A 12428-nucleotide genomic window follows, 5' to 3' on the forward strand; every position below is an offset into this window, starting at 1 on the left:
CTTTCCAAAATAATCCAGAATATCCACTCCCTCCCCATAAAACACACAGGTGTTGGACTAATAATTACATTCAAAATTAGTGACTAACTGATTTGAGAGGAGATAAAGTGTTCTGAAATTAGGTGAAATTAGAACTTCTTACTCAAGTTTTATTACAGAGCCTGGAGTTCTACAGCTAACAAAAAATAAAGTATTATAAATACTGTTTATAACCTACTTCACAGTGAAGTCAGACTTTTGTTTCAGAGGATTTCACAGCAAGTTTTATGCTGCCTCTTGGTTGTAAAACTTTTATCTTGGTTTTCATCATCCATCTGCTTGTTTCCATACGTTAGTTTCAGAATGTGCTAAATGAAGCTTAAACACAAGGCCTTTGTTACTTGAGGGCATGAGTCAAAGTCTTGACTCAATGAAGGTGTGTGAAATCCTTTCCAAGAAAGACTGATTAGAAAAGTTTCACTTGAATGAGCAGCTGCAACTCATGGGTACTGAAGCTTACAAGACAACATAATTAGTTCCTCCTACTATTCCAGCTCCTCAGAAATCTCTAGTCTGACTCCTCTCTTTACCAGACTTCTAGTTATTCTGCTGATGTGTCAAAGAAAAAGTCATTGCTTTTTCTAAAATATTTGGAAAACAGTATAGGCAAAATGAGAGCTCATACCAGGATATTGTCCTTCTGTGTTGGTGGAGCTGTGTTTGTTGCCCCCAAAGCCAATTCATTTATGAGTGAGATAGAGTTTTCCTAGAGGTGGAAAAATCTCCCCATTGCAATTCTAATCATAAGTGTCATGATTTAAACAAATCTTAATCCTACATTTCTGCCATTAGGCCTGTCTGACAGGAGCATTGTGGTGCTGTGCAAAGCCCTGCAAAATGAAGCAGCTGACTTTAAGTTGGAGGATTTTCCACTGCAACTAACTCATGATTGAGTAATAACATTGCAGCTAAATTCAGTACAGGAGTGACACAGGAACTCCTTGCAAATGTGTTTGGTGTTAGCAAGGCCTGTCAGCTCAGAGGCTGAATCTGCCTTGCAGCACATTCCCCTCTACCTGTGATGTATTTCCTGGAGGAGCTGAGAGCTGCAGCCCGGCCTGTTAAGTGCTGGTGCTACCTTTGTCCTGCTAAAGCTTGTGCAGTGTGTTTAGCTGCTGCTGCTAAGTCTGCAGGGCTGGGAGGGTGATTTTTAAAAGAGGATCCTGGAGCTGCATTCTGTTCTCTGCTGCTGCTAAGTTGTGCTGCTCTAAGTCACTTAATACAGTTGGTGGTAATATTTTGTCCATGGTTCTGTATGAGACAAAGTAAAGCTCTCAAATACATAGTATATTTTTCAGTCTTAACCATAAGTGAATTGCAAGTATTTCTGGAGGTGGGATCTCAGGAGCAGCTAGAAAGAATACAGATGTAAGGCCATTCTTTCTAGGAAGTGGCTTGCCTTAGCTGTGGGACTTTGATATGTGTCAGGTGATGTGGTGAAGACAATGGAGGTATACAGAAATTGTGTTTCTGCTGTGCTATTAGAAACTCATTTGCAAGAGTACTAGTTATGCAAATTTCTACAATTTCTCTTTTCAAAACAAATGGGAATACAGGTAGGCAGCTGAACAGTACTTTGCTTTACTCTTCTAACCTCACCCTGTTTCCTCCAGCAGTTGAAACAGAAGTGAAAACAGTAGCACCAGGTGCTGCACCAAACAATACTGCCCCCTCTTCTGGCTCACCGACCTCTCCTACTGCTGAAGTTGCTGCCTCTCTGGATAAGGAAACGAGCAACCCCCACGCTATCCCGCGGCGGCACGCCCCCATAGAGCAGCTTGCCAGGCAGGGCTCTTTCAGGGGCTTCCCCGCCCTGAGCCAAAAGATGTCTCCTTTTAAACGCCAGTTGTCTTTGCGAATAAATGAGCTGCCTTCAACAGTGCAAAGGAAGACTGATTTCCCCATGAAAAACTCAGGTAAAATTAAATGGTTCCAGTGAAACATTGCCTTAAATCATCTCTTCTTTCTTTCTTTCTTTCTTTCTTTCTTTCTTTCTTTCTTTTTTCTTTCTTTCTTTCTTTCTTTCTTTCTTTCTTTCTTTCTTTCTTTCTTTCTTTCTTTCTTTCTTTCTTTCTTTCTTTCTTTCTTTCTTTCTTTCTTCTTTCTTCCTTCCTTCCTTCCTTCCTTCCTTCCTTCCTTCCTTCCTTCCTTCCTTCCTTCCTTCCTTCCTTCCTTCCTTCCTTCCTTCCTTCCTTCCTTCCTTCCTTCCTTCCTTCCTTCCTTCCTTCCTTCCTTCCTTCCTTCCTTCCTTCCTTCCTTCCTTCCTTCCTTCCTTCCTTCCTTCCTTCCTTCCTTCCTTCCTTCCTTCCTTCCTTCCTTCCTTCCTTCCTTCCTTCCTTCCTTCCTTCCTTCCTTCCTTCCTTCCTTCCTTCCTTCCTTCCTTCCTTCCTTCCTTCCTTCCTTCCTTCCTTCCTCTCTTCCTCTCTTTCTCTCTTTCTCTCTTTCTTTCTTCCTCTCTTTCTTTCTTTCTTCCTCTCTTTCTTCCTCTCTTTCTTCCTTTCTTCCTCTCTTTCTTCCTCTCTCTCTTTCTCTCTCTCTTTCTCTTTCTTTCTTTCTTTCTTTCTTTCTTTCTTTCTTTCTTTCTTTCTTTCTTTCTTTCTTTCTTTCTTTCTTTCTTTCTTTCTTTCTTTCTTTCTTTCTTTCTTTCTTTCTTTCTTTCTTTCTCTTTCTTTCTTTCTTTCTTTCTTTCTTTCTTTCTTTCTTTCTTTCTTTCTTTCTTTCTTTCTTTCTTTCTTTCTTTCTTTCTTTCTTTCTTTCTTTCTTCCTTCCTTCCTTCCTTCCTTCCTTCCTTCCTTCCTTCCTTCCTTCCTTCCTTCCTTCCTTCCTTCCTTCCTTCCTTCCTTCCTTCCTTCCTTCCTTCCTTCCTTCCTTCCTTCCTTCCTTCCTTCCTTCCTTCCTTCCTTCCTTCCTTCCTTCCTCCCTCCCTTCCTCCCTCCCTCCCTCCCTCCCTCCCTCCCTCCCTCCCTCCCTCCCTCCCTCCCTCCCTCCCTCCCTCCCTCCCTCCTTTCCCCTTTCCTTTCTCTGTGGTTTCAAGTAACTCCTTATTTTCTAGTAAATCCTTCATCCTGCCTCGTATTTATCATGAACGAACATCACCATGTCAGAAAATTTCTGCTTTGGGAATAGGCAAGAATTTCAATTGTGGGGTTCACATGCAGAAAACAGTTCTAATTGCTATCTGAAGTGTTGGAGCACAGCTTGCAGTGTTCCAGGAATGGGTGTTGGTGAATTAGTAGCTTTGGCTCTTCCCTCTGAGTCACTGAACCAGTTCTTCCACTTACTGTCAGGGCATCCTGAGACACAAATCCCTTCAAGGCCTTAACCACTTGTCTTGGGATCATGTAATGCTCTTCTGTAGTCTGTCCTTCTGTCTGTCTGAATTCTTTTTGAGAGCAAAGAAATTGCTCTTCACATTTCATTAAGAGAAAATCTACCTGTTTAGGTGGTACAGCTGGCTGTATCAGTATTACGTGGTACAGTTTTCACATGATGATAGTGGGGTTTTCTAAAAGTCATCCTAACATAAACTCCTGGGGTGCTCTTTATGTTGCATAATGTCCTGGAGTTCCCTTAGCTAGGTGTTATCCTTCAGGCCAGCTGTAGTCTCAGTTGGCAACAGAGCTGGTTTTAGGGTTCTGAGCTTTGAAGTAAAAATTAGTGTGGCAAAGACAAACCCAACAAAAATACTTAGTCTGACTTCTTTCATAATCCTTGTTTAGTGACCTGTGCTTAAAGACCAGCACTGAGCCAATCAGTTTTACAGCAATAGTGCACTGCTCAGTAGTGATAGTCACTGAGCACAGCACAATCCCAATTTTTCATGATTCAGAACATTTCTGATGCATGTTCCCATATATGCCACTGCCAGTGCTGCTTACTGTCCCACTGCATGCACTGTGTTGGAATATCCCTCAAAGAAGCAATTTTTGGGCATGCCTCCCCCTGAATTTTAGATCTGGTGCATGTTGTGTGCAGACATTTTATGTTTCTTACACTATTTTGTGCTTGATTATGCCTGCTCATGTCAGTTCTGTGCAATGACAGACTGATGATTGGTACTTTTGGAAAACACTGCCATTAGTAATAATGGGAACATCTGGTAAGCTGGCAGCTTTACTCCAGATGTTACATTATCCACATGATACTGATGCTTCGTTTAAAACTGAGCATCCATTTTATCTGAGCATTCAGCTTTTGCTTTTATGATTCTAGCACAAGAACTGGGGATTTCAGCTACCACTGAACTGGAACAACCAACGCTAACTCTAGACTGAACTTGCCGCTGTGCATTACTGTCAGTACATTTAAAGTTCATCTAGTTTCTGTACAAGTATGTTGTTGGAACACTTAACTCTATAATAAGTATTTTCATTTCACAGAATGCCAAATCTTAGAGCCAAACCTTTGAGAAGTTTAGCACTTTAATACTGAAAGATTTAGATCTCTACTTAAACTGTAGAAAACCCTTTTTATTTTCTGATACCAGCATCCTTTAAATCTGGAACAGTGATCTCCTTGCCCTCTTGACTTAATCACAAAATACATTAATGTGATGTTCTATTTCAGGCCAGATCTTCAACACTAATGTAAAAAAAAAAAGCTGTCATGCAAATCAGTAGCAAGAACATGTAGGACATAAGGGAACTAATTATATTTCAATTTCACATTGGTAGTTGTAAATTGTTTCTGTATCCTTTAAACTTTCAATTTAATGAATTCTGTTTACATTTTAGTCCCAGAGGTAGAAGGGGAAACAGACAGCATTAGTGCCCTGTGCTCTCAGATCACCAGTGCTTTCAGCACACCATCAGAAGATCCTTTCTCTTCGGCCCCCATGACAAAACCAGTGACAGTAGTTGCACCACAGTCTCCTGCCTTTCAAGGTTTGTGATTTCTTTGGGTGCTGGATGAGGCTTGAATGCACATAATGTTGCTTTCTAGTAACACATGGTCTTAATTTCTTGTGCAAGTCCTGTTACCAGTATTTTGGGTGAATGCATCCTGCTTTATTCATCTTGTCTGTTTAATTTTTCTGTGGTTTTGTTTTTAACAATAAGTTCATGCACCTACCAAACGATAGTTACCTCTAAAAGGAACTGGCTTTGAGGTAATGGCTACTTTATCATTCTGCCTCCTGAACTGCATAGGAGTGTGTCATAGGAACCAAATCTCGCAAGGGAAGGGATTTTGTGCTACCATAATTACTGGTTTTTACACAAATTCTTAGATAAGTTGTGGGAAAATGCCAGCTCTAGAACTCATAGCAGCCATTGGTATTCCTTTCACTGCTATGCTTTTATAGAAGTTGTGTGAAAAAAGAACCTCTCCGTGTTAAATGTAGTTATTGTTACTTTGTATTTACAAAGTGTTGTTCTTTTTAATCTAAAATTAACTGTACAATAACTACTGGTGTGCCATATCTCTTCCTTTTAGAAACAACAAATTTAACTTCAGTCAGTTGTCAGAACTCAAGGCCTCCTAACAGACATCAAAATCCACCATCCCATGATTCTTTTAACAAGTGTTGGCTTGGTGAAATGAAATTTACTCTCTGTATTGGCTGTCAGTCCAGTTTGGCTACTTACACGAACTCCTGTCATGTGGAAGTGTCTAAAAGTGTTGTATGTGGATAGGTATGACCCGGCCCACTAATACTCCAGTCACGTGCATGCCTTGCATGAATTAATCGCACTGATGTTGTCTGCTCCCATTTTAGTTAATGGCACTGCCTCTGCCTTCTGTGTGCTTGCTGCTAAACCATCCCAAGCTGCTGTAGTGTCCACAGCTATGCCAGTTCGTGAAACCAATCCTTGGGCTCATGCTCCTGCTGCTAATACTGGAGCTGCGGCCGTGGTCACTGGTAAGAGTGGAAGTAGATCCAGTGCATTGCTATAAGAACTTGGATCAAAAGCATAATTGAGCCCTTGAGACAATTGTCAGTGCCACTTAATGGCAAGTGGAAGGAACAGGAACAAAAGCCGGAAGTAGTAGTGTTTTGTGCGAGTGGATAGAGGGAAGCGATGAACTTGCTGGTGCTAGGTCTGTAACCTGGACTGATTCTTATTTTGGCAGCATTTTATAAAATCAGTGCTTAAAAAGGAAGTAATGAAGTTGTATGCAAATTTGTGTGTATAAAAGGGAAGGAGTCTGTGTGTGCCCAAAATAATTTTATGTGTTCTTTTCACTAATGTACATAAGGAGGGATTAAGTGTGTTGCCTAAAGGCTTAGAGGTTCATTTCTTCTGTTTAGTAAGTTTAGTGTGTCCCTCCAGGCCTTGTCTGCACTGTGTAAGGTGAAATAGTCATCCATGTGGGCAAAGAGGCTAGAAGGCTGTAGTCTGAGTTACTTCATGTCATGGTGTAAGCGCCACTCCACGAGAGAAACTTCGCTAGTGAAACAGTAGGTTCTGCTTGGCCTTGTAAGAGCACCGGACTTTGTCTATAAAACAGTTTCTTAGACCTTTGTGTTCCAAGTCCACCAGTCCTGAGCTGTGCATTCAGAAACTGATACTTCCCAGTTAGGGGGATTAGTGATTATGGACCAGATCATTGCCACCAAGTTATGAGTGCAGGCAGCAGCTTTCCTGTGTACCCTAAAGTCTTAGATGTCTGCTGAGAAGAAAAAAACGCCATAAATCTCTGCTTTAGTGAAGAAGCACTTACCTACCTCATCTTGAAGAATGTCTTCCTAGAACAGAACAGTACAGTGGATGCATAAAGATGCTTCCAATAGTGGGAGCATCTTTCAGTCATGTCACTGTGTGTTCTTGTGTACACCCTCCAGTCTTTCTAACCAATAAAAGGATGAGGAGTGGAAATATTAGTGACTTGCCCATGCTTTCCTTCTCAGGCACTGAATGGAGCAGCACCTCCTCAGGTGCGGCCTCACCGAGTCTCTTCCAAGGAAATCACAGACGTACTCCCTCAGAGGCAGACCGCTGGTTGGAAGAGGTCTCAAAGACTGTCAGAGCCCAACAGCAGCCAACCTCAGCCCCAGCCCCACAGCCACTGCTCCAGCCTCCTCCAGCAGCTCCAGCCTCCCAGTCAGCACCAGCCTTCCCAGTCAGCACCTTCATCGCGCCTCAGCCTGTGCCGGTGGGCGTGGTACCGCCCATGCAGCCAGCATTTATTCCAGCTCAGCCCTACGCTGTAGCGAATGGGATGACCTATGCAGCCCCAAGCGTCCCTGTGGTCGGGATCACACCTTCCCAGATGGTGGCCAACGTCTTTGGTACTGCCAGCCACACTCCAGCGGCCCACCCGCACCAGTCCCCCAGCCTGGTGAAGCAGCAGTCGGTCCCTCAGTACGACAGCGGCAGCAGCAGCGCCACCGCCAGCCCCTTCTTCCACCCGCCCGCGCAGCACAACGGCTCCGCCGCCTTCAACGGCGTGGAGGGCGGCAAGTGGGCTGCCGAGGACAGGCACGCGCAGCCCCCCGCACCCGGCCCACAGCTCGACCCCTTCGAGGCGCAGTGGGCGGCTCTGGAGGGCAAGGCCAAGCAGCGCACCAACCCCTCCCCCACCAACCCCTTCTCCAGTGACCTACAGAAAACATTCGAGATCGAACTCTGAGCACTCCTGGGGGGGCCGATAAATTGTACATTAGGCTAGAGGGATAAAGGGAGCGGAGGGGACTGTTTCTGATCAGTTTGCTTTGATAATCCCAACAATGGTCCCTTCAAACAAAAATGGGTTTGGGAGGGAGCAATTTTGGGGAGGATGGAAACACACAGAGAATTTAATGTGCAGTTCTTAAAAGGAATCCTGGAGCCACCCCAGTCTGCATTCCCTCGTCTCTTGGAAAGCTGTAAGTCAAATGGAGCAAAGGAAGGCACCCAGTCCCAAAGCCTGTTCTGCAGAAACATCAATCATCTCACAGAAAGGAAGGCAGATGTTTGTACCTGTGTCCTCCTGATGCCCTGGAAGCCCTGGATGTTCCCCCTCAGGGAAAAATTGGGTAGGGTGGGGGGTGGATATGGGTGGGATGTTGTCACCTTAGCAAAAGCTAGGTTTGTGGAAAAAGTTGAGCTTCCATTTTGAGTAACAAAGTGAATATTATATGTAAAGAATAAAGTAAAGCCAAAATCTTTATTTTTATGCATTTAGAATATTTTAAATAGTTGGATATTAAAAGCTGTATGAGTTGTAAGTAATCTTGCCAAAGGTTAAAAAACAAGGGGGTTGGATGTAAGAAATTGTACATAAGATTGATTTATCGCTGATTCTTATAGTAAGTAATATTGGGGGGGGGTGGAAAAAGGGGCTCTAGCTTGTTCTTGTATCTGTTCATTGTAAGTAGCATATTGCAACAACAATCACAACCAATAAGTCATTATATCGTAGTTTTAAATAAAGAAAACTAAAGAATAGTATTGTCATGGTTTGAGAACCATGGGGAGAATTTACTGTTTTTTATTGGAATCAGTCTACATATTCTATATAGTATGGATTTTTTTCCTTTCATATATTGCTGCAGTTTCTTTGTCTTAATCTATTGGTTCTAACACTACTGTGACAACTTACTGTCATAATATCTACATCCTGGGGCTGCCTGGGAAACCATTTTTATGTTTGTCTGTCAATAGTTCTTAGAGGTTTTTAACTTTGGTTTTATTTTTTCCCACTGATTTGTGAAACCTTGTGGTTAAGGCTGCAGCTGGTCCAGGTTCTGCCTCTGGTGACTTGTGAAAACCATCTCATTTTAACTTTACTTTTAAACTTTGGCCTTACAAGCAAATGTAAGTTATATATATTTGTACTGATGATTTATAATCTGCTTTAACAGAAATAAATGTTGGTGGTAGAAGCACTGCCTGTGAGAGACTTATTTCCCACAGTAATTCAGTTTCAGCATTTGCCCTTCTGGGTATCTTCTGTCTTGTCAGGTGGATGTGGATCAGCACATCCACCTTACAAGACAGGCTGCTTAGGCTGCTTGCTTACCTAGCAGCCTAAGAATAATATCTTAACACCTCTCATTTTCTACAACCTGTTAGGTTGAATTGAACTTTAAAACTGAATTTCAAAATATCCTTGTGATGCATAAACACTTAAAGCTCTGAAATAGAGGTCTTTATTGAAAACATCAGATTCTGGGTTTGCAGGGCTGTATTTTCTATCACTAAATATTTACAAAGAGACAATTCAGTAACATTCAGTAATGGCAAAAAGGAAACCTCTTTTCTTCCCCTACTATTAGAAAGAGACATATGAGATAATGATGTATGTTCACCTCTTCTCCATTCTTCCACTGAGTTAATATCTACCCTGTTTGTGTGACTGGTTCTTACCACATTCTTATGGGCACCACGTCAGTTTAGACACAAGGAAAAAAGTCAGACTCCATAACCTGAAGGGGAATAAACACTGCCTTTGTTAGCCCTCCGATTTGAGCTTGCCAGCAGTTTCCATTTCCAGGCAAGTACAGTGAGTCTTACAGTGACAGTCTAGAAAATTACAACTTGTGACACTACAAATTCTTACCTGTGTTCAGTATGGTATGAATAGTAATGCAAACACTCCCTGTGGGATTTGAGTTGGTGTCAATGGTTTTTTCAGTTTTCAAAAAGCAAACAAGTATTTATAGACATTTATAGTAGGAAAGAAAGCAGCTAGTTATGTCACAGTAAGGGCCCCAAGATCAAGCTGAAAATAGCCCAGTATAGTTACACCCTTCTCCTGCCCTGGAGATAAGCACCTCCTACAACCCATTGTTTAGAGAAAAAAATTAACATCTTGATTCTCAGATAAAAAAGTAAACCTTGAGTAGGTGATTAAGTGGTACTACAGAGAGGGAGCAGCTGATCTTGTCAGAAGAAATGCAAAGATCCTTTAGTTAACTTGATGGCATGGATTTACAGCAGGGAGCTGCATGCCTGTCAATCCCACCTTTACTGCCATGGTTGTGCAGCTGAAAGGAGGTCAGCATCAACTCTGCACTAGCCAGAGCACTTCCAATGTTAAAGTCCTTCCCATCATCAAGGCAGGGGGCTGCTACAGCCCTAAGGAGTCTGGAGAAAGCACTTCCTGGCCCCATCTTACATAACCACAGAGTTTAAATGACAGGTAACTACACAGAATATTTAAATATTCGAAAAATAAGGCCTCTGGCATCTTAGAAGGGGATTTTACAGAACTGGTTACTTACTCTGGGACAAAAGGGTCTGACACGTCCACAATCCACTTCCAACCATGCTCCTGAGCAGAGCCTGACTACCCCTTGATGCCACACATGGAACAGAGAGGGCTTCAAAATGACTGGAATTTACAGAGTCTCTGATTAGTCCCTGATCTCCAAAGGCAAAAATCATACCATTTACTAAAATGGTAAAATATCCCATACAGACACACAGAGAAAAAGGTGCTGCTCTGAGATGTTAAATGGAAAAACATGTACAAACACAAGTGGATGTTTTCAGGACCATCTCATTGTTCTTAAATATGCAATAATTTCAAACCTTATATTGTAATGCCTGCCCTGCATTCCAGCAGAGGATTTTTTCCCTAATCAAATTAAAGGGTCTTAAATGCAAAATAAGTTCTTTTGTCTCTCCTAGCAAACAGAATCTATCAGACCAAAGAAGGAGCCAGCCCCAAATAGCTGTGACTGTCACCTGTCTCTCCTGTACTGGATTGCTTGTAGACTTTGCTGTTCGTTGGCATCCTAGAGCAGTGTGTTCAGTCCTGAACCATACCAGTGCTGATTTAGCTGCATTTCTTAAAAGCCTTAAAGTAACACAAGAAGAAAACAAAAGTAGAAAAACCCAATCCTCCATCCCCCAAACCAAAATACCAACAACCTCCTTTATACCTACATCTATGCAAATAATACATGGCTAATGTTGCTAATAATTATGATCAACCCATCTAAGTCTAGAATGAGGAAGAAGGGGACTGTCAGGGCTGATGCTAGGGTAGGACAGTAGTGTGAAGGCTGTAAAAGAATCCTTTTGCTCAAAAGTAATTCAATTTTGAGATACTGAAGATACTCAAGGCCTTTCCTGGTTTAACATGATATAATCAATATAATCTCATCTCCCCACCCCTAATGCCTGAGATTTTCAGAGCCCCAGATAAGGGGGTGTGGAAACACTTGCTGCCACTCCATGTTGGTCTTGAAATGAAGGATGCTTTTCAGCTACAGCTGCTCTGCATCTGGAAGTCCTAACTTGTTAGCCTGTAGCAGCAGGCATCAGCTCAGGCCACATGCAGAGCCAGGCTTTCCTGAATTTAACTGAGATTAGAGCAGATTCTTGGGAGGTGTGTTCTGGCAAGTGAAATGCCCCTACACACGTATTTCTATGTGTTTATTATTAGCCCCTGCCCAAACTCAGCACAATGTCAGAACAGCACAGTTCCAGCTCAGGGGAAAAAGATTACCTGCTAAGCCTTCCTAGAATGAGTGCTATTTAAACTGCAGCATCTCAGAACAGGTAACAGTGTTGGTATATTCATCTAAATTACCCCTAGCATTCAGGAAGGGCTAAAAGTAGTTTTCTGTTTTGTCTTAAGCTTTCTGTGAAGCCTTGCTTCTGCATTTCACTCCAAAGCTGATTGCAGTCAAGAAGAAACCAAAGTCACCCTATTAGAAATTTGTCTAAGGTCTGCTGGAATAAAACAGTTACAGTGTCATGACATTACAGCTGCATCCCCAGAGCCAGTAATCTCCTAGGACCTGAACACTAATTTTGTATGCATCAAGCTGTTTCTCATGGCCAGAGTCCTTTGCATTTAGATGGAAAGTGCTCCCCAGGAGCACTTGTTCAGCAAAACTCATTGGAGGAACAAAGGTTCATGGCTCATTAGTGCTTCAGTTGAAATGGTTCAGGGCCATCTTCAAACACTTCAGAAATTATGTTTTTAAGGGCACTTCTCTCTTGCTTGTATGAAGTCTCCCTCTTTCATGCTGGTCATCTGCCTTCTCTAGTCACATCATCCTTACATCCCTATTATCATCTGGTTTCTGTGAATGACAGCAACTACTCTTAAGAGATGGATTAGGTACAGCAAGGCATACAGGGGAAAAGGAGTTTACAATACACCTGAGGGTGGTGGGTCTCCCACCTTTGAACATTTACACTCACTACACGCTGTTCAGTTCACCCTCGTGGGCTTTCCAGCAGGGCAGAGTTCCTAGAACTGTCCCATGCAGTAAAAGAACAGAGTTGAGACCTCCAGTCTTGTCATCGGTCACTGTGGTAGTGGCTGTCACCCGCGGGGGTGCGGGGGGCTGCCCTGGGGGTGGTGGCGGGCGCAGCTGGCGCAGCAGAAGCTGGAATAGTACTCGTTACCACAGAGCTGGGCCTGCAGGATCAGGTCACAGTTGGCAAGGTGGGGCTGGTCCACGCACTCTCTGCTCAGGTCCACAACATGATTCACAGTAGCTGCAG

At 42.8% G+C, this 12428-nt stretch overlaps 2 protein-coding genes across 9 annotated transcripts in view; one reads left to right on the plus strand and one right to left on the minus strand.

The window, feature by feature from the left end:
• The window catches only part of NUMB (NUMB endocytic adaptor protein), a 93378-nt gene extending 84533 nt beyond the window's left edge, over nt 1-8845 (plus strand). For 4 of the 8 annotated variants that reach the window (XM_066552809.1, XM_066552808.1, XM_066552811.1 and 1 more), the window contains 3 exons: nt 1653-1955; nt 4773-4922; nt 6890-8845. In XM_066552809.1, coding sequence (XP_066408906.1) covers nt 1653-1955; nt 4773-4922; nt 6890-7611 — 1175 coding nt within the window. In that variant the 3' untranslated portion in view covers nt 7612-8845. Of the gene's footprint in view, nt 1-1652; nt 1956-4772; nt 4923-5755; nt 5900-6889 lie in introns of all 8 variants that reach the window. The other 4 variants (XM_066552810.1, XM_066552813.1, XM_066552815.1 and 1 more) reach the window with 3 other exon arrangements.
• A 244-nt stretch (nt 8846-9089) lies between these two features.
• Nucleotides 9090-12428, minus strand: part of PAPLN (papilin, proteoglycan like sulfated glycoprotein) — a 43357-nt gene continuing 40018 nt past the window's right edge. The window contains exon 29 of the mRNA XM_066552807.1: nt 9090-12422. Coding sequence (XP_066408904.1) covers nt 12247-12422 — 176 coding nt within the window. The 3' untranslated portion in view covers nt 9090-12246. The remainder of the gene's footprint in view (nt 12423-12428) is intronic.

This window comes from Molothrus aeneus, chromosome 6 (assembly GCF_037042795.1).
Source record: "Molothrus aeneus isolate 106 chromosome 6, BPBGC_Maene_1.0, whole genome shotgun sequence".
NCBI classification, from domain to species: Eukaryota; Metazoa; Chordata; class Aves; order Passeriformes; family Icteridae; genus Molothrus; species Molothrus aeneus.